This window comes from Sminthopsis crassicaudata, chromosome 5 (assembly GCF_048593235.1).
Source record: "Sminthopsis crassicaudata isolate SCR6 chromosome 5, ASM4859323v1, whole genome shotgun sequence".
Lineage (NCBI taxonomy): Eukaryota > Metazoa > Chordata > Mammalia > Dasyuromorphia > Dasyuridae > Sminthopsis > Sminthopsis crassicaudata.
The window spans coordinates 281,063,704-281,086,135 of NC_133621.1; the positions used below are offsets into that span (position 1 = coordinate 281,063,704).

The following is a 22,432-nucleotide window of genomic DNA, read 5'->3' on the forward strand; positions in this document are numbered from 1 at the left end:
TGGAAGTTGAATAGATGTACATCAGTTGGAGAATGGTTGGGTAAATTGTGGTATATGAAGGTTATGGAATATTATTATTGCTCTGTAAGAAATGACCAGCAGGAGGAATACAGAGAGGCTTGGAGAGACTTAAATCAACTGTTGCTGAGTGAAATGAGCAGAACCAGAAGATCACTGTACACTTCAACAACAATACTGTATGAGGATGTATTCTGATGGAAGTAGAGATCTTCAACATAAAGAAGATCCAACTCACTTCCAGTTGATCAATGATGGACACAGATAACTACACCCAGAGAAAGAACACTGGGAAGTGAATGTAAATTGTTAGCACTACTGTCTATCTATCCAGGTTACTTATACCTTCAGAAGCTAATAATTAATGTACAACAAGAAAATGGTATTTACACACATAGATTGTATCTAGGTTATATTGTAACACATGTAAAATGTATGGGATTGACTGTCATCGGGGTGAGGGAGTGGAGGGAGGGAGGGGATAATTTGGAAAAATGAATAAAATAAAAAAAGAAATAAAAAAAAAGAATATACCACATAAATATGATAAAAAATGTCTGTTTGTTGTAAATTTGCAGTAAAAATAAAGTACATAAGTATTGTGTAAACCACCAGATACTAAGTATGTGGGAGCTATTAATAGCAATGTTAACTGTAAGAGGAATTATTTGTCCATTTTCATCTAGTCTGTGTTCATCTGTATTCAAGAAAATGATTTTCAGACTCCACACATTTCATACTAGTTTTCAGCCAAATATCTGTAAGTCATCAAATTGTAATTATTTGCCTCTATATTTGAGTTTTAACAAACTAGATTTACGTGTTTATTCTTCATGTACACTGGCCTTCTCCCCAATAAGAAGCATAAGTATTTTCAAATAATTATATAATTCATGACCAATTTTTTTTGTCCACAACATATACACAGTACAATACATTTACCATAATGGAGTCTGTTACTTGTTCAATGGGGCTTCCAACTATCCAAGCCATTGTCCAAATCTATTCAAAGTATAGCATAGTGCTAAATGCTAGAAAATGTTATAGAACATCATATGCAATTTCTAAATGGAAGTATTGAAGTTCTACTGGATATCATCAAGTAGGCACAAACCCTAGAATAAGTCTATCCCTTGAATAGATACTGACCAGCCATTTCACAAGTAAAATCAACAACTTGACTACAGGATTTACAAACTGGATCACAAATAATCCCTACTGAGACCAAAAGAGCTACAGGATGAGCTAATATTTTGGTTTTTGGAAAGGAGGAGAGGGGAAAAGGGAGAGGAAGGGAAGAGGGGCAAAGGAGAGGGAACGGGGCTCTAGGAGTAGGAAAAAGAGAAGAAAGGAGGGGGAAGAGAAAGGGGAGAGGAAAAGGGGAAAGAAAGGGAAAAAGAAAAGGGAGGGGGAAGGGACCAGGGGACAAAGGATTCGAGATGAGGAGGAACTAAAGGGGAAGACCAGAAGTAAAATGAGAACAATCAAGGGGAGCAGTGGGGACGGGGTGGGGGAGGTCATTAGGATGGGTATGCATAATTTCCGTATTCTCAGATTCAGTGATCCTGGAGCTGAAAGAACAAATCAATGTGGGTGGTGGTGCAGAAGATACATTTCACATAGTGAATGGAACCTAAAGAGGCGGCAGGGAAAAGCAGCAAGGGGGAAAGGCCAAGACTAGTTAAATAATAAACTGCATTGTTTCCCTTTGCAGAAATGTCTTTATGGTTTGGGGGTTGAATGTAAATCAGTAAAACAACATACTGCTAGCTTCTACTCCACACTATATGTGACTTAAAAACAAAGAAGGCTTTGAAGATCTGTCCTAATGGAAGCTTGCAACAGTATGATATAAACTAATATAAAGTGACCCGTGCCTGATATTTGAAAATAGTCATATCTTCCCTTACTCTTCTCTTTCTTATCCGTATCTCTTGTTCCTTCCTGAATGAATTCATCATTGTCTCTCCTAGAATGAAACATACTTAAAAACACAAAAATCTTTCAACTAAAAGTGTTATATATTTTGTCAATAAACCACTGAATCCCTCCTCCTGCCCCCTCCATTAATAACAGCATCAATAAAGTAATTAGAATTCTGTAGAGAGTGGGCTTGAACCCAGGACTGCCAGGTTGAGACCGGCTGTCGGGCTGGCTGTCCCTTACAAATTCTTCCCTGACACATTTGAAGATGGGAAAGTAACGGGAAAGGAAGAGTCAGAAGAGCATTTACACTTCATTTGTCCATCCCGGCCCCTAGGGTCCCTTCCAGGCTGGGCTGTAAGCTGTTCAGCTTCACAGAACTGTTAAACGGCTGTAAGAGACTTGAGAAATTATCGAGTAGAATCTCTTCATTTTACAGAAGTAACCCAATCTCGGAGAGGAAGGCCATCATTAAGAAAATAAGCAACAGAGCGGGTCCCGAGATTCTAACGGGAGACCTGGAGCTCACCCATCCTCGTGATCTGGAGCTTTGCACTCCTCGCGCTGAGAGCCAACGGACCCGGCCCCCGTGCCCTCACCACTGCGTGACTTGACAGTTTATCCTCGCATCCGCGTGAGCAGAGAACCTGATAAAAGCCGGTGCAGAAAGCCCGCACAGTTCACTTTCCCTCCTGCCGTTGACAGGGTTGCAGTCGGCTCTGAATCGATGATTAATGCTATGGGGCTCACAGGTTTCTAAACCTCTGGCCTCGGATTATTGACATTTCCCCTTTAATTCTCCCTTTAATTTCCCCTTTAATTCTTCCTTTAATTTATCCCTTTAATTTTTCCCTTTAATTCCCCCTTTAATTTCTCCCTTTAATAATCCCTTTAATTTCTCCCTTTAATTCTCCCTTTAATTTCTCCCTTAATTTATCCCTTTAATTTCTCCCTTTAATTCTCCCTTTAATTTCTCCCTTTAATTTTTCCCTTTAACTCCCCCTTTAATTTCTCCCTTTAATTCTCCCTTTAATTTATCCCTTTAATTTATCCCTTTAATTTTTCCCTTTAATTCTCCCTTTAATTTCTCCCTTTAATTTCTCCCTTTAATTCTCCCTTTAATTTCTCCCTTTAATTTCTCCCTTTAATATCTCCCTTTAATTCTCCCTTTAATTCCCCCTTTAATTTCTCCCTTTAATATCTCCCTTTAATTTCCCCTTTAATTCTCCCTTTAATTTCCCCTTTAAGTCCCCCTCCGAGCAGGCTGAAGGGCCCGAGAGAGGACTCCCCCATGAGTTCTACCTCCCTGCCCTGAAGCCTGCCTCCAGGATGAAGAAGATTTTCAATTTCGGCAAGAAGGGGCAATCTTCATCTAGCCGCTTCAACCTGCCGAGTTTCTTTGGCTCCCAACCGGTTTACCGCACCCAAGGATACCTGATCCAGAGCAAGGACCTCGGAAAGATCCATAAAGCTGCCTTGCGCGGGGATGTGGTGAAGGTGCAGCAGCTGTTGCTGCTCGGAAAAAACACCGTAAATGAACTGGATAAAATGAAGCGGTAAGTGCAAAGGGTGGGGGCGGGGGAGAGAACAGGCTGACATTCCCTCCCCCCATCCGTCCACTTGAGCCCGTGTCCCCCTCCCCCCATTAACCCTGGAGAAATCAAACCCCCTCCGCACCTGGGGCAGGGGCAGGGTCAGTCTTTGCCTTGTAGAGATTGGATTGGAAGTCCCAAAACCTGGCTTCACATCCTAGCCTGTCCATTTTTAATGACTTGGAAACTCCTTCCTTTTACTTTTAACCAGGGTTCAACTAATTATTTCTTAATCAACAGCTATGTGAGAGTAAATACTATTCCCTCCTGCTGAATTGCTGACATTTCAAAAACGACTGTGTGAGACTATCCATGAGGATATTTGGGGGATTTTCTTGGGAAAGTTAGTGGAATGGTTTGCCTTTTCCTTCTTCAGCTCATTTTGACAGATGAGGAAATTGAGGCAAACATGGTTAAGTAACCTGACCAGGATCACACAATGGTAAGTATGTGATATCAGATTTGAACTCAGGCACCCATTGTACCACTTAGCTGTCCCAGCTGTTGTAATATGGATATGTGAAGAGTAAAAGTTTCAAGGCAGAAAATTAATCGCTGCTCTTAAGAACTAATATGTATATACACACACACACACACACACACACACACACACACACACACACACATACACACAAGACTCCTGTTTTGTAAAATAGTTTTAGATTTGGCAATTTGGCACAAGTAGGCCATCTTCATTTGTTTTTTGTTTTTTGTTTTTTGTTTTTTTTCATTAATTTCTGTGAAATTCTTGACCTTTTATTTTTCCAGATGAACTTTATTATTTTTTCTTGATCAGTGAAATAATTTCTTGGGAATTTGATTGGTATAGCACTACATAAGTAGATTAATTTAGGTAATATTGTCATTTTATTATATTTGCTCAGCCTTCCCAAGAGCACTTGCTATTTTTTCCAGTTGTTATTTATTGACTTTATTTCTGTAGAAAGTGTTTTGCAACTGTGTTCATATAGTTCCTGACTTACCTTGGCAGGTAGATTCCCAAATAGTTTATATTGTCAACATGTATTTTAAATGGAACTTCTCTTTATATCTCTTCCTACTGGACTTTGTTGGTAATATATAAAAATACTGATGATTTATGTGGATTTATTTTGTATCCTGCAACTTGGATAAAATTATGCATTGTTTCTAGAAGTCTTTTAATTGATTCTCTGTAGTGTTCTCTTAAGTATTCCATCATATTTTTTTAGTTTTTTAGTTGATTCTCTATAGACTTCTCTTAAATATTCTATCATATATTTCAGTATGTCAAATTCCACAACCTTCAATCCTTTAAAATGGAAGCTGCTAGATCCTGGGTAATTCTAATTGTGACTCCTTTGTATTTAAATTGTTTCTTTCTGACTGCTGGCAATATTTTTCCTTGGTCTAATAATTCTAAATTTTAGCCACATTATTCTTTGGTTTTCATTTTGGGGTCTCTTTCAGGAAGTGCTCAGTAAAATTTTAAATGGCTATTTTTACTTTCTGATTCTAGGTCATCAGGGAAGTTTGCCTTGATGACTTCCTGAAGGATGATGTCGAGGCTCTTTTTTTTTCGTAGTTTTCAGGAAGTACAATAATCCTTAAATTGTCCCTCCTAGATCTATTTTCCAGGTCATGTTTTTCCAAGGAGGTATTTTACATTTTCTAACTTTTTTGTTTTCGTTTCACTGGACTGATTCTTGTTGGCATTTATTTCCATTTGCTCAGTTCTGATTTTTAGTTACCTTTTAAAATTCTTTTTGTATTTGTCCACTTTAATTTTAAATGAGTTGTTTGGTTCTATGGGTTTTTTCCATTTCACAAATTTTGTTTTTTCAGGAGTTATTTCCTTTTTCCACTTGCTATTTAGCTCTTACCATTTCACAAATTTTGTTTTTTCAGGAGTTATTTCCTTTTTCCACTTGCTATTTAGCTCTTTTTTCTGCCAAATCTTTCCCAGGAATATCATCCTTTTACCCTGTCTCCTTTAATTTTGCTTATCCCTTTTCTGAACAAAAATGTGGACCTTTACATTGTATAAGCAAGGGGGACACCTAGATTGAGAGATAAAATTAGGAGTGTAAACTGAATTAACCAATCTCAAATGTTTTTAAGGTTACCTTGATAATGTCAATAATAAAAGGCTTCATCTCATCTCCACCTTTTCTAATTTAACTTTTAAAATTAACAGTTTATTTTTAAGAGATGCAAAAGCCTTGTTTTATTGTTTTTGTTTTATTTAATTACTAATTTAACTAGTCATTAGAACCAAATACTCAGAATGACTTGAATTCATATTCAGTCGCATATACTTTCTAATTAATGGGACCTGAGAAAATTTGTTTCTCAGTTTCCTCAAGTATGAAATGAGAATAATACCCACTTCCCAGGGTTCTTACAAAGATCAAATGAAGTAATATTTCTAAAGTGCTGAGCACAGTGTCTTGGACATAATAGATGCTAGTTTTTCTCCTTATCAAACTACATCTAAGCATGTCAACCATTGCAGTTGAGAGGATAGGGGAGACAGAAATATCTTCCACTTTACCTATCTTAGACACTCTGGAAGAAGGCATAAGGAAAAGGAAAAAGGAGTCCTCAAAAACAAGAAAAATTACAACATACATGTATGAATATTTATATACACATTCATTACTTCTGAAATATATGATTTTGTTGTGAATATTTCCTCTACCAATACATAACATAACCTCTTTACAACTTGATGTTATCAGCTATGGGCAGCAAGGTTTTCATTGAATAGAATGCTGGGTTTGGAATCGAGAAGACTCCATCTTTGTGAATGTGAATTCAAGTCTAGCCTCAGATACTAGCTGTGAGTCTCTTTGCAAGTCACTCAATCTTGTTTACCAGTTTCCTCATCTGTTAAATGAGCTGGAGAAGGAAATGGCAAACTGCTCCAATATCTTTATCAAGAAAACTCAACATGAGGTGACAGTCAAACAGGACTGAAATAACTACACCACAAAGATTGAAATACACTATGAATAAAAAATTCATCCTTCGTTGACCAAACTGATGATATCTTTATGACATTAGTTAGGTTGGTCAATGGGCAGCAGATATACCAAGTGCTCACTGTAAACCTTCCCAGCATGGTAGAACTTCCAAAACTTTTACTCTTCTGGAATAGCCTGTAGCAATATAGAGCCACTTCAACTGTACACTGCTGCATTTCAGTAAGCATTAGTTGAGAATGCACACATATGTGCCCATGTGATTGTAGAAAGATACAATATGCAAATATGTAAGGGCCTTTTTCTGAGGCAGTTGCTTTACTAAAAAATGTGTAGTTGTAGATGGATATTCTTATTGGGAAAAGTAATTAGTTATTAAAAGTTATTAGACTTGACCACCAGGCAGGGTGAAGCCCTGTAATCTGTTACAGGGAGGCTAAGGCTGGCAGATGTCTTGACTCATGAGTTCTGGGTTGCAGTGGGCCATGCCATAAGAACTCCATTTGACATCAGCATGGTTAATCCCAACAAGGGACCAGCAAATTTCTTCAGGAGAGGTGAAGCAGCTAAGGTCAGAAATTGAGCAAAGTTCCCATGCTAATCTCTGGTGAAATCTAAATTTACCTACTGGATATATTCTACTCCCACTTGCCAGCGATTTTGTCTATCATATCAACAATGAGAGTTAATTCATATTTTGTATTTAGGTGACAAGAGTGGTCATTTATTTTGGAGGTGATTTACAGTTTAGGCATAATAACGGTGCATGTTATATTAAAATATATATATATATATATATATATTTTATATATATATATATATATATTTATATAAAACAATGGTAAAATTTTTATTGTTGTAGTATATTAACAAACATTACTCTCTCATTTCTGTAGAACACCTCTTCACCTGGCTTGTGCTAATGGATATCCAGATGTTGTATCTCTCTTAATAGAGAGAAAATGTGAACTCGACTTGTTAGATAATGACAACAAAACACCTTTAATGAAGGTATGCATTAGTTAAACATGCTTTTCCATGAAATGCATTTTGATTTCTTTGATTAAGAAAATTAATAGTAAATAAGTTACTAAGTTTGCTAACAATTAAATATCACTAATGATGCTTGAATATATTAAATTTTATATCATATTATTATTTCTTTATACATATTATACTGACAGGCAATAGAGTGTCAAAGGGAAGAATGTGCAACAATCCTGCTGGAACATGGTGCAGACCCTAATCTTAGGGATAGCCACAGCAACACTCTACTTCACTATATTGCCTCTGGTGGGAACAAATTCATGGCAGAAAAACTGATTGAACACAAAATTGATATTGATGCAAAAAACAAGGTAGAAGCAAACCTCTTGTATAATAAAGTAAATTATCAGCTAAAAAATCAAATAATGTCCATTTCACATATTTTATAATTCATTTATTCATGAAAGCATTTCTTTAATGGAAATAAATTAAAATCATTCTGTAGTCAAAATCCATCAGCCTTCAGAATTTTCTGATGCAGGATGGAGGGATGACGAAGGGGAGGAGTGGGCATGACACTGGAAGAGATTTCTTAAAACATTCATTCACATTCACATTCATTCCTAAGAAGGAAATACCCTCTACTACTGATTTAGACCAGCAATTGCTCTGTATTTTAAGCATGGATTCTTCAGCTGGGGTCCATTAATTTTAAAAGGACTATAATAAGTTTATAGTTATTTCAATGTAATTGTTTTGTTTTAGTTTTCTACATATTTTAGGCATTATTCTGGAAAAGGGGTCCATGACACAAAAAAGTTAAGAAACCCTGCGTTACTTACTGAAGTACTGCAGGTCACCCAGTCAATATATACTTGCCAGCATCAGGCCCTGAATCTAGGTCTTATTGACTTTAAAGCTTGCTAGCTAGCTATTTAATCACATCTGTCTCTCCAGAATCTTCTTTGCACAAAATATTAGGTCTGCTCTCCAGAATTCAATAGTTCCATCAGATATTGTGGAATTATACATTTAATTTTTTACTATTCTACATTTTATTTTTCTATTCTATTCTACATTTAAATTTTTACAATATGAATTTCACATGAAGAAATGTCACAATTTTTAGGAAAACTTTTTGAAATTTGTTCCTATTAGGTATAAAACTAGAGACAGAATTTTCACAGGAACAAATTTTTTTTAAGTACATGCTTCTTTATCCTAATTATTACACATTTAAATAATTTTCTCTCTAGAATTACTGAATGACTCCTGATTTTTTGGAGCAAAGGCTTAATTTGTAGTCATTACCACTTGAGAGAAAAAAAAACAAAAAAAACAAAGAACATATTAGGAAGGTTGGTAAGAAATGGAAAAGTCTAGATGAATGACTTTCTCCTGGGTTTAACCCTCTCAAGACAATATTTTTTTTAGTTTGTTTTGATGGTGGTTGTGGACATGGTGGTTGTTTTGAGAAGAATGGGTAAAGATAACTAGTCACCTTTAAACTCAGCCAGGATATAGCTTTATTTTAGTAGAGTTCTGAGGGGAAAAGTTTGGCTGCATTTGGACAATTGATTATGAAATGAAAATGGCAAGAAAGGAAGACACCCATGGAATAATACAAAATGGTCTCTAACAAATTCTGGATTTCTGTCTTATTACATAATTACTAGCTAGAAGGAATCCCAGAGACACCTAGTTTCATTATGTCATTTTTAATATAAGTAAACTTAGGGCCCAGAGAGGTGATATAAATTGCTTAATGATCACATAGGAATTAACTAATAGACAACAGGATTAATGCTGTGGTCTTTTAACTCCAATGTTCCATTGTGCCATACTTCCTTTCCATATCATCATCACATTTACAAGATGTTCACAAAATATCATAAAGTGCATTAAAGTAAATATAAAATGCTTGCTTATTATAATGGTATCTTTATTTTGACTTTGCAGGAAGGTCGTACACCACTTATGCTGGCAATTTCAGCAAGAAACATTGAGTTGGCAGATTTTCTCTTAAAGAATGGAGCAAATGTGAATGCCATGGATGACTCTAAAAGGTACAGCTTAAATTAATTACGTTAAATTAAACCTTAAAATTTTTAATAAAGCAACCTTTCTAGAGGAGTAAGATTAAATCATGGAATTTATATCATGGAACACTTAGTGAATGAGATTGAATATCATTAGAAAGGGGTGAAAAATGTCAACAAACATCAGCTATAAAAATAAAAATGCTTATTGATTCTGCAAGAAAGAAACCTCTTCACGTGAGCATATAAACTACTGTTTATTGGTAATTACTATTTGCAGTTTTCTTTATTGATTTGAAATTATTTAAGATTATTCCATAGAAGTTTTGAACTCTCGTGATTTAGTTGATTCTCTTGATGAAATAATCTTAATGTCACCCATGAGGATTGTAGCATTTAATTTCTGCTCCTTCTTCTTTCAATTTCTCTTAAGAATATTCACATTGACAAATGTAAATAAATAAAAGCATGATATGGTGAAATACTTTGATGGACCCCTTGATCTTATTGTCAATACTCATGATGCTGTTTCTTATTTTGATCCTTCCATCCAATCTCCTCTCACAGGACTTTTGTCGTTCTTCATAAAAAATCCAGGAAACACACTGATTCATTCCCTTGGTTCTTTTAATACTTGAGTACCAGTGCAAGCTTTTATTTTATTTTCAATACAATCTTAGCACACCTTTTTTCTGTTCATTTATGTCTTGACAATACTTACTATACATCAAAGTCATTATTGCCTGCACCTACTTATATTCACTGTACATATATGTCCATGGCTCTTTGGGATTATCTACAATTTTGATTCTTCTGAGATCATGTATTTGGGTTTGGAACTTTGAAACATTTACTGTGGCCAAAAATCATTCCTGAAAGAATATTGATGTTTATAAAATTAGTTTTTGAGACAGCATAATCATTAAAAGTACTGTGTAATTTTTTTTAAATGAGATCCGATTAGCTCTTTTCTTTTGAAGCCACTGCATTGTTGTTCTTCAATGGCCATGCAGGCTTTGTTGTATGCATGTATTTCTATACATACAAATAAACCAACTAGATAGAGTGACCCATTAAACTACACAGAATCTAGTTTGATCAGTTCTGACAGACATGACTGTTTTCAATAGTAAGGTGATTCAGGCCAGTTCCAATGGTTTTGTGATGGAGAGAATTATATACACCCAGTGAGAGGACTATGGGAACTGGGTATCGATCACAACATGGTATTTTCCTTTTTGTTGTTGTTTGCTTGCTTTTTTCCTTCTTTTTCATTTTTTTTTTTTGATATGATTTTTTGTACAGCATGATAATTGTGGAAATATGTATAGAAGAATTGCACATGTTTGATATATATTGGATTACTTACTGACTGGGGAGGGGGTGAGGAGAAGGGAGAGAGAAAAAAATTTAGAACACAAGGTTTTGCAAGGGGAAAACTATGCATATGTTTTGTAAGTAAAAAACTTAAAAATAAAATAAATTTAATTAAAAACAAAAAGTTTTGAGTCCCTACTCACAGTTCGCATTAAAAAAAGCATATGTGACATTATGCAAAATAAAAGGATTGTGGACAAAGAAATTCCATCATTTAAAAAAAAAAAAAAAACAGCAGCAGCAGCAACCTTTCAAAAGAGAAGTAGGATTGGAGGAAAGGAGAAAGAAAGGAGCAGAGAAGAAAATGAGAAAGAGAGGAGAGAATACTTCATTCTTTACTCAGATATAATCAAATCAGTTTCTTTTAAGTCCTTCAGAATAGACATTGATCATCGTACTACTGAGAATAGCAAAATAATGCACATACCACAATTGAAATAGCCATCTCCCAATTGATGGGCATCTTGATTTCCAATATCTTGCCCTGAGAAGAGAGTTCCTACCAATATTTTTGTGCATATACATCCTTTTACTTTTTAAAAATTCTCTTTTAGTATTCATAATTAGTAGTCAAATTATTAAGTCAAATGATATGCACTGATTTATTGCTCTTTGTATACAGATTTTATCTTCTGATCATTTATCATTTGGAGCATAACTTTTTAATAAATTTGACTCAGTTTTTTCTGTTTGAGAAATAAGGTGTTATCAGGTGAAACTTACTTCAAAATTCTATTTACAATTACTGTTGCTAACTATATTTTCTCAGATTCTATTCCCTCTCTCCTTTCACACTGACCCTCCACAAAAGTGTTTTGCTACTGACCATATCTTCACCAAATATGCCCTCTAATTTTATCACCATCTCCCTTTCCTGTTTCCTATTCCCCTCCTAATTTTTCTGAGTTAGATTTCTGTACTTCTATTGAGTATGCATGTTTTTTCTTCTTTGAGCCAATTCTAATAAAATGAAAGTTGACTCATCCTTTCCTCCCCTACTTCCCATTCACTGTAAAAGCTCATTCTTGCCTCTTTTTTGACAGATAATTTACATTATTTCCTCTTCTCCCTTTCTCTTTTTCTCAATACATTCCCCCCTTAACCACCTAATTTCATTAATTTTTTAAAAAATATCATCCCTTTATATTCAATTTATAGCTGGGCCCTCTGTCTATATATGCTCCTTCTGTCATAATGAGAAAATTCTAATGAGTTATAAGTGTCATCCTCTATGTAAACAGATAAACCCTTATGATATCACTTTCCTGATTACCTCCTTATGCTTCTCCAGAGTCTGGTATTGAAAATCTGATTTTCCATTCAGCTATGATCATATCATCATAAGTGTCTGAAAATCCTCTATTTCATTTGATGCCTGTCTTTTCCTCTGAAGGATTATACTCAGTTTTCTGCATAAGTGATTCTTATTTGTAATGCTATCTCCATAGTTTTCCAGAATACCATAGTTCTAGCCCTTATCTTTCAAATAAAGAATCTGCTAAATCTTGTGTTATCTTTTCTTTTTTTAAATGGACTCTTTGTTTTAATTCACTCATTTAGGCACCTGCCATTACTAGCAAAAATTTCCAACATACACTATTCTTACTAACTTAGGGGAAACAACTTTCTGCTGTGCTTTATATATTTTTTTTTCATTCAAATTGGTTTACAAAATATGCTGTATTTTTGTACTGTCCAATAAAAGGTAGATGATTTAAAACAGATCCTATAGAAATGACATGTTATCAGTAATTTACAATTTAAAAAAATCCAGCCACAAAAATAAAGTCAAAGCTAAAAACAAGATTTTGCTACGAATCAGTGCTTCTATCACCCTTCTGAAAGAAAAGTTATTTTTAATGTGATGTAAAGGCAACATTGAAGATTTTTCTTTAAATTAACCACCTAATTTATCCCTAAAATTACAAAGAATCAAAGTCCCTTTACAGATCAAGTGCAGTAAACTAGATGTTCTTTCAGCACAAAGCAGCACTGGAAGTAACAGTTGTAGATGGAGTGGATTAGTTTTTCAGGGGCTGCTCCAAGATTAACATACATATATCAGATGTTATTCATCCAAGATCACAGACACAAATACAAATTGGATGTGAAGGAAACATGTTTCACACTTAGAGCTGACAATGTCCACTGTCTTTGCATCTTTCTGTATTGGATGACTTTTTAAAAACAATTTTTAAGTCAGGTCATGTCAAGCAGGCTGCTTTTGCCAGTTGCCAATGGTAATCTTGTGTTATCTTAACTGTAATTTCACTATAACTGAATTGTTTCTTCCTGTATGCTTGTAATATTTTCTCCTTGACCTGGGAGTTGCAGAATTTGACTATAATAATACATGAGTTTTCATTTGGGGATCTCTTTCAGAAGGTGATTGGCCAATTCTTTCCATTTGTATTTTATACTCTGGTTCTAGAATATCAGTTCAGTTTTCCTTGATCATTTCTTGAAATAAGATGTCTAGGCTTTATTTCAATTATAACTTCATATACTGTAATAATTCTTAAATTTTCTCTCGTGGACTGATTTTCCAGGTCAGTTTTTTTTTTCATTTTTTTTGTTTTGATTTATTGTATCTGGATTTCTCATAATGCTTCCATTTACTGAATTACAATTTTTAAGGAAATATTTCCTAAAGTGAAATTTTGTACCTTTTTTCTCAATTGGAAAATATTCCTTTTTAAGTTATTCTCATTAGCTTTTCGATTTTCCTTTTGCACCATTCTCAATTCTTTTGCTAATTTTTTTCTTCTCTTTCTGTTATTTAATTTTTAAAAATTCCTTTTGAGCTCTTCCATGACCTGGGATCTATTTCATTTTTTCTTGGAGGCTTGTAATATAGGTTCTTATAATCTTCTTCTGAGTATGTGTTTTGATGTTCCCTATCACCATATTATCTTTTATGGGTCAGAAACTTTTTTGCTATCTGCCCATTTTCCTAGCTTATTATTTGGCTTTTAAGTCTTTGTTAAAATAGAATTCTTTTTTCCCAGGGTAAAGGGTGCACTGTCCCAGGTTTCACTATTTGCCTTCCATGGTTGTGTTGGAGGTTTCACAGCTAACTTGCTGATCCTTTGGCTTTAGAACCAGGATAGAGTAGCCAACACTACTGTATTTTGGATAAGAGCCTCCCACAATATTCCCTGTGCATGGGGCCTCTCCATCCTGGAGCTCCGTGCATGGCATTGGTGCTGATTCACACACACACTCCCTATATCCCTCTGCTAATTAAGTCCTTCCAAAATATCTTCTGCTGGAAATGGGTTGTACTCCAAATATTTGTGGGTTCTGTCACTCCTAAACCTGTTCAGAGCCTTAATCTGATGTTGATTCCAAGGAAAGCCAGGAAGAGCTCAGGCACAGATCTGTCTACTGTCTGCCACCTTGTCTCCATCTTCTATAATTTCCTTTGTCTTCTCTTTTGATTAGATCTAGTTTTGCTTCTGCTTGATTTGAGATCAGGATATCTATGAATGCGTTTTTTCCCCTTTCAACTGGAATACATTATATTCTGTTCCAGCTTTTTCCCTTTACTATGTATTTATTTCTCTGCTTCAAAGGTGTTTCTTGTTAACAACATATTGTAAGATTCTGGTTATGAGCTTTAATTGTGTAGGGGGGAGTTCATTGAATTCACATTCACAGTGAAGGTTACTAACTTTTTTTCTGCCGTTCTATTTTTCCAGGTTTTATTTTTTTCTCTTTTCATCCTTTTCCTCCTCAAAAGTGTTTTGCTTCTAATCTTCAAACTGCCCTCCCTTTTGTCAACTTCCTCCCCTTTTCTTATCCCTTTCTCTTATTTCTTTCTGCCCTCCCTTCTATAACCCTTCTGCTTTCCTCCTACTTCTCAGTAGAATAAGAAAAACTTCTATACCACACTAAATAGGTATGTTATTCCCTCTTCAAGCCAAATCCTGTGAGTTTAAAGATGCTTGTCTCCCTCCCTGCTTTTTTTTCTTTTTCATGTGATGTGTTTTATCCTATTTTTACTCTTTCCTCTTTCCCCAGTACAATTTCTTTTTCACTTCCAATTATTTTTTATATCATGACATTAAGGTTAACTTAATCTACTTAAGTATGCCTCTTCTAACTATCTTGAGAAAGAATTATATGCATCATCTCCCATATAAAGATTCAAACATTTAACCTTTAAAATGTAGGTGTTTTTCTCTTCAATTTACCTTTTTATGCTTGTCTTGAATCTTTTATTTGAAGATAGAATTTTCTGTCCAGTTCTGGTGGTTTTTTCAGAAATTATTGAAAATCCTCTATTTTATTGGATTTTCATCTTTTCCCAAAAAAATGATAATGCTTAATTTTGTGGGGTTGTTTCTTGGTGTAGTCCATAATTCTTTACCTTCCAGAATACAATACTCCAGACACTCCAGTGCTTTAATGTGGCGTGGAATAGACCATGCTTTCTTTCTGGTACTTTTTGCAGTATTTTCTATTTGATCTGATAATTCTGGAAATTACCTATAATATTCCTTTCAGTTTTCATTTTGTGGGTCTCTTTTTGGAGATAATCAGTGGATTTTTTTAATGAATATCTTACTCTCTGGTTCTAGGATGTAAGAGCAGTTTTCCTCAATGAGAATTTAAAAAGTATGTTGAAATGAAAAATTGAAAGTAGTATCCAGATTCTTTTTTTCAGCATAGCTTTCAGGTAGTCCAATAAATTTTACATTGACTCTTCTGGATCTTTTTTTTTTCAATGAGCATTTTTACATTTTCTTCTATTTTTATTTTTTGAACTTTGTTTGATTCTTAGTATCCCATTGATTCAATCAATTCCATTTGAACAATTCTAATTTTAGTGACTTATTTTCTTCACTTAGCTTTGTTACCTGCCTTTGCATTTGACTAGTTGTACTTTTAAAGAAATTGTTCAATGAATTTTTTTTCCATTTCAACCAAATTTATTGTTTAAAGAATTTTATTTTTTAAATTATCTTCTTCAGTAGCTTTTTTTCCATTTCTCCAATCTTATTGTTTAAGAAGTTATTTTCTTCAGTCAGATTTTGTGCTTTTCCAACCTTTTGAAGTTCCTCCCCCCCAAAAAAACGAAAAAACGATTATTCTCCTGCATAGCTTTACCCTATTTTTTCTTTTATCTCTCTTTCAAGATCCTTTTCAAACTCTTTCTAGAGAGCTTTTTTGATGTTGAGATCATGAGATCCATTCAAATCCCACTTTGAGGTTTCCCCTGAAGTCATGTTGCCTTTGCTGTCTGCTTGCGATTCTCTATTCTGATCTTCCCTATCTCCAAAGTAGCTTTTTATGGTCAGAGCTCTTTTTGCCTATTTGCTTCTTTAAAAAAATTTGACCTCTGCTTATAGGGCATAGGGGGAAATTGTCCCAATCTTCTTTGGCAGGGTACGAGAACCTCTTACTGATAGTTCAGGGGCCAGAGTTGCTGCAAGTTTTCCCACTTACTGGGTGGCCTGACTAAGTTCCACCTGTTATACTGATTTTTGGGGGCTTACAAATTTTTTTATACTTGTACTGAAGGTTTCACATCTGTTCTGCTGATCACTGGTCTTCTGAACCCAGAATAAGTAGCCAACACTGCTATATTTTTGCTAAGAGCCTCCCTTTATATTCCTTGCCTATAGTGGGCCATTTTCCCTCCACCCAACTGAGCCAGACCTTTCCTAAAATCCTTCCAAGATGGCTTGAGTTGGAAAATTATTACTGTGAATGTTTCTGGGTTCTGTTACTGCAGATTCCATTCAGAAGCTTGATTTAGCATTGATTCTGAGGATTTGTTCTTATACTTTAGGATTAGATTCTTTAGTTTTCAATTAATTTTGATTTCTTTTTTTTCCCACTGCCCTTTGTTGAATTTAATCATATGTAATTAAGAGAATGAAAAGAATAGATGTAATATTTTGAATGACTTCTAGGAATTGAGCTAGAGGAATAAGCAGCAAATCAGTGTAGCTACCATATTCACCTCCAAACAAATATAAAATCATTTCCAAAACAAATTTGGGCACAGTAGAATCATGAAAAAGACAGAGAGAAATAATCTGTGACCCCAAGGAACTTGAAAAGTTAGCAGAAAATTAGCAGGTAAAAGGGGAGGAAGCCACCAACAAACTCCACCTCTGTAGCCCTTGGTAAAAACTGAGCACTAGTATGGTGGAGTAGGCAAATACCAACAGTTGTATGGTCAGAATGGTCAGGGGAACAGGGAGACTAGTTCTGAGAATTGTCACATCCTTCACTCTAGCCCCTAACAAACTGGTAATCTCCAGAGGCCCCAGGAAAATAAGTAGAGCCTGAACCTTCATGTACCTATGCAAACAGGCAGCTGCCAGTGACTGGATCACCATGTCCTTCAGTGTATTCAGGGTGAATGCAGAAACATTCAGTACACACCAGATGCCACCACTAATCATCTAACTCAGTAGCAAGTAAGCTGCTAGACCCTGAGGGCCTCCAGCAGTTCCAAAGGATAAGCAAAAAAAAAAAAATTAAAGATAATTATGTAAAACAATTAGATTAAGTAGATGAAGACACAAAGTCATAAGAAGGCAACAATGTCAAAACATCTATGGGCAAAAAAAACCCCAACGAAAAGTTCTTTTTCTTTTCCCAATTTTTCTTTTATGATTTTTGTAAGCTCCTTTCAGAACTCTCCTAAAAGTTCTTTCTGGGCCTGCAAACACTCCTTTTTCTTTATGGATGGGGTGGGGTGGCTGACACTAAGGGAGGCTTGTTACAGGTAACTTGCTACTGAACCAATGTCCTAATGTTTGTGCCTGCCCTCTTTTAAGGCTGTTTCTGCATTTTTCCATAGATATACTGAAGCAGTGTTAGTCTGACTATAGTGGCTGCTTGTTTGCTTAGGTACCTATATGTCTGGGGTCTGCTTATTTGCCCAGAGTTACAGAAGTCTGTCCTCTGGAGGTTACCTGTTTATTTGGGGCTATGATAAAGCATGTGGCAGTTCTCAGAGCCGAAGTTTGTCTATTCCCCTGACTATGCTGAAGTACATGGGTGATGCTGGTGTTGGCTTTTGCTTCCTTCTCTGAGCCGACACTCAGAATCTACTGCTGGTTTTCTGAGATGCTCCTGTCTGGACTGCATGTCCCTTTTATTAAAATGAGACCTTTCCTTCCAATCTTCCAAGGTTCTTAAGGCTCATAGATTGTTTCATTCCATCCTTTTCATGGTTCTGCTTTTACAGCACTTTTATTGGGGAGCTATTTTATGTTGTTTGGAGGTAAATGTGAAAGAGTTAAAGTGATTTACTATTTAGTCCACAATTTTGAATGCTGAACTGAATAGTTAACTAAAAAAAAAAAAAAAAAAAAAAAAAAAAAAAAAAAAAAAAAAAAAAAAAACCAACAACAACAAAAAAAAAAAAACCCTAACCTTTTTAGACATGTGATATTAACTACTGATACCAGAGTTTAGGATTCCATCAATATATTTCAATAAATGCGTTTTTAAAATCTATGACTTTTCCAGTGAAGATTCGCCTTACATGAATTGAACCTTTAATAGAATTGGCAGTTTATCACTTATCACTAAATAGTCAAGGGATAGCAAATCTTCCCATTATATCATTTCAATACTAGCTTAGGTAAAAAGCCCATGCATCAGTATGCAATATGCTCAGTATTTCAGAATATTTATATTTTTATCAATATGGATATTCCTTCCACTTGTTCAGCTTTTAAACACTCTTTAATCTTTTTTTTTTTTTTTTTTTTTTTTTTTTTTTTTTTTTTTTGGCAATTGGGTCTAAATGACTTGCCCAGGGTCATGCAGCAAAGAAATGTTAAGTGTTAAGATTTGAACTTAGGTCCTCCTGACTTCAGGGTTGGTTCACTGCACCATGTAGCTGCCCCTTATCACTGTTAATCCTAATAAAATGCCTTTGTGACTTCATAGTCTTTCTCAAATCAACTATCTTCTGGTGATTAATTCTTCTTAATTTACAAAAGTTTGTCCTAAAACATGAAAGTTCATTGCTGTATTCGTGCTCAAAAAGTTTCAGAAAGACATAAAATAGCTTATTCTGGTTTTGCTTTAGACAAGCAGTGGTCACCTCTACATTATGATGGAACACTGGAGTAAGAATTCATTGGAGTGGCTAAGATTATTTCTAATTATTTTCAAAGGGCTTCCACTTTACTTTTAAGGCTAGTAAACAAGCTGAATTAGCTTAATGGTTTCATACAAGGAATACTGTGGGGTTTTTTCTCTTTTTTTTTTAACATTATGATTAATTTCACAATCCCCACTAAAATTGAAAGAAGACAAAAAAAAGTTGTCTTTTCCATCTTTTTGTCTGGTTTTTATTAATATTTGTAATTCTGCATTCGAACCATCATAGTACTGCTCTCCCAACATACATGTGCTCATGATGCACATATATATATATATATATATATATGTATGTATGTCTGTATTGAGTAAAGAAAATATGAGATATCCTCTTATTGAAGGATGTCCAGAAAAATATGATAAATGTGACTAGTTAAAAATTTTAAAAACAAATTGCTTCTTTGGTATTCTAGAACGGCCCTTATGATTGCTGTCAGTGTCGGTATGGAAGCTTTAGGCTTGGTCACTCTTCTTCTTCAACATAATGCTGATCACACTCTCCAAGATAATGATGGATGGATAGCTGAGAAGTATGCTAAGCTCTATGGTTATCCTGTGTAAGTGCTAACATAATTCATGTCTTTATATCATTACATCTAAAAGAATATTTCCTCCATAAAATTGAGAGTGAATGTGGCTTTCATAGTTTCATATTATAATAATTGCCTGGCAAGCATCCTGGCAAACTACAGCTCTGAAAACTGCCACGTGCTTCAGCATAGCACCAGGCAAACAGGCAACTTCTTGAGGATAGACCTCTATCTGTTTTGTATTTAAGGTTACTAAAAAGGAATTGAGCAAATGGAAAATTTAGGCTATCAAAGTTCAGTATGACATAAACAAAAGGGATATAAGAGAGTCATAGTCTGAGATCAGAATTTTCAGAAATAATAATAGCCGCCATTTTAATTTTTTAAGGTTTTCAAATGTTTACAAACATTTTTGTATTTGATCTTCAAGGAGTTATATAATTTAATAATAATAATAATAATGTACATTTAGAAGTGGTTTTTGTCTTTGTTTCTATTTTAATGTTTTACTGATATCTCTCAACTATAAGAGACCTAAAGTTTTAATTTTAGGGAAAAATCACATATCTTGGATGCCTTCATATGAGTGATAACAAAAAAGAATCATAAATATTAATAGTCAACATTGGAATTCACAGAGAAGCAGTTTTCAGGGGTAAGGATGTTCACCTTGGAGTGCTGTGGTGAGATCATGCCCCTCATGCTATGTGTGACCTTGGACAACTGTAACCTTTCTGGGATTTAGTTCTTCATTGATAAAATAAAGAGATGATTGTTGATCCCCCAAATAAGCTTTATCAGTTCTAAGCCTAGAATTCTATAATATTGTGACTCTGAAGACAAGTGTATTACATCTAAATTGATTAGTATTGTTCTCCAGACTTTAGTTTTTACTAAAACAATAAAAAAAATCTAATATTTGAGATACACAAAGACTTGTTACATGCAATTTTTATCTTGGTTGATGTACTCTTATTATGTTTTACTTTTTATTTTAGAAATATTTATCACAAACAAATTGAAGACCAGAAGAAACAAATTGAAAAAGAGAAGGAAAAAATTGAAAAACCAAAGGTAAAGATTGAAAAACAGAAGGAACAAATTGAAAAGCAGAAGCCCTGTACGCCCCAAATCAGCTGTTCAGACAAGACTTCTGATATTGCACCATCCCTGGACAAAAAAGGTAGAACTGACAAACCCAAATAATAGTTAATTTTAAAAAAATGAAGAGCAATCTTAAAATTCATATATTCTGGGGTTTTTTCTATTTTCGTTTTATATTTTAAAATAACTGGTTTATCTTTGGTTAATGATTTAATTACCTCTGTACTGTACTATCTGAAACTACAAAAAACGTATTTGTGTTATTATCTGCTTTATTAGGAAAAAGAATCAAGCTACACTATGAATTTTCTGATTTCCAAATTATTTTAAACATGTTTAAGCAAATCATATGAAAATTCTTTAACACAAAATAGTAAATATTGTATTTGGCAATATGATGTTTTTATTCTTAAATGTGAAATAAATAATGAATATTACTTATGATTGAATATAGATTGATTGATAGAATGATCAAACAGAAGAAGAGCAGAGTCTTCTCTTTTGGAACTCAGTAAATCACTTATTCAAGTGGAAACACCTTTAAATGTTTTCAAATTTTTATAGTGTTCATAAAGTTTTCCCTTAATACAAACTAAAGAAAAATAAAAAATCAAAAGAATTAGGGCAACCAGCGAACAGAGGAGCAGATTTGAAAGGTAATGCATATGATCCTTCATTTTCTGCAAATATTTTTCATACACGCCCACTTCCAACTTGACCCTCGGAATACTTTACATCCTTCTGATTCAGATAGTTAAATGATAGAGCATTTTCTGGTTGAGTTTCTAACACTATAGCTTGCTAGCTGGCCCATTTGAAAAGTTAATGACCTAGATTTGCAATAATAAATTCATCTTAAATGATTATTTTTAAAATAATTTATCCATTACCACATGAGAAAGATAATATGGTTATTCTGGTGATTCCTACTTGAATGCTGATGAAAGCAGAAAGCTTAGATGACTTCCTTATAGGAAAGCATAGAGGAAAACATTTTAAGAATTGGGCATTACATTGTCAGAAGGAGATGAGTGATGTAAAGCTTATGGAAGAATAGAGGAATTACAATGGCAGAAAAAGCAGTATATAATTTTAGTTATATTTTATTGCTGCCTAAAAAAATCCTTTTCCAATAAAACACTTTCAATCCTATTGTTTGTGAGTTGAAAATTGATCATCATTTTTCCTTATTTATTAATTTGTAAAATGGTTGATCTCTGGCTACTTTTATAAAATTGTTGTGACATTTAAGGAAGGAAAGTGAAATTCTATTCATCAAAAATCTAACATTATTTTTTATCATGCTAATTACATATAAAATTTTTTAAAACTCCTAATCCAATTTTAATAAAAATTATTACATTAATGATCTCATGATGAAATCAAAGAAAAAGTTATAGTCTGTAACAGAATTTAATATAAGTACAATTAAAGAGTATGGCTTATTGGTGATAGAACTGTACCCAGATATGTTCAAGGAAGGTATCAGAATATAGACATACAAGGTCAAATTCCAGCTTATGGATAAATGTATTAATGTTGGTTTAAAATGGCTAAAATAATTAGGAGTTAATGTTGGTTTAAAATGGCTAAAATAATTAGGAGTATAAATAAGTTAATTATATGATTGCTATTATAAAATGCATTTGCTTTCTCCCAAATATTCATCTTCTACCATAAGACATTTATTTGGTCCACCTTATTTTCTGTTCATCAAAAAATTGATAAAATTCATTATTTGATAGGTTTGTATAGTAATAATA

The 22,432-nt window shown here is 34.2% G+C and overlaps 1 protein-coding gene across 4 annotated transcripts in view; it reads left to right on the forward strand.

Moving 5' to 3' along the window:
* Positions 1-420: 420 nt before the first annotated feature.
* Positions 421-22,432, forward strand: part of LOC141544754 (uncharacterized) — a 43,065-nt gene continuing 21,053 nt past the window's right edge. For all 4 annotated transcript variants that reach the window (XM_074271270.1, XM_074271273.1, XM_074271269.1 and 1 more), the window contains exons 1-6: positions 421-3,497; positions 7,393-7,507; positions 7,681-7,854; positions 9,443-9,549; positions 19,449-19,592; positions 20,564-20,748. In XM_074271270.1, the coding sequence (XP_074127371.1) occupies positions 3,271-3,497; positions 7,393-7,507; positions 7,681-7,854; positions 9,443-9,549; positions 19,449-19,592; positions 20,564-20,748 (952 nt within the window). In that variant the 5' untranslated portion in view covers positions 421-3,270. The remainder of the gene's footprint in view (positions 3,498-7,392; positions 7,508-7,680; positions 7,855-9,442; positions 9,550-19,448; positions 19,593-20,563; positions 20,749-22,432) is intronic.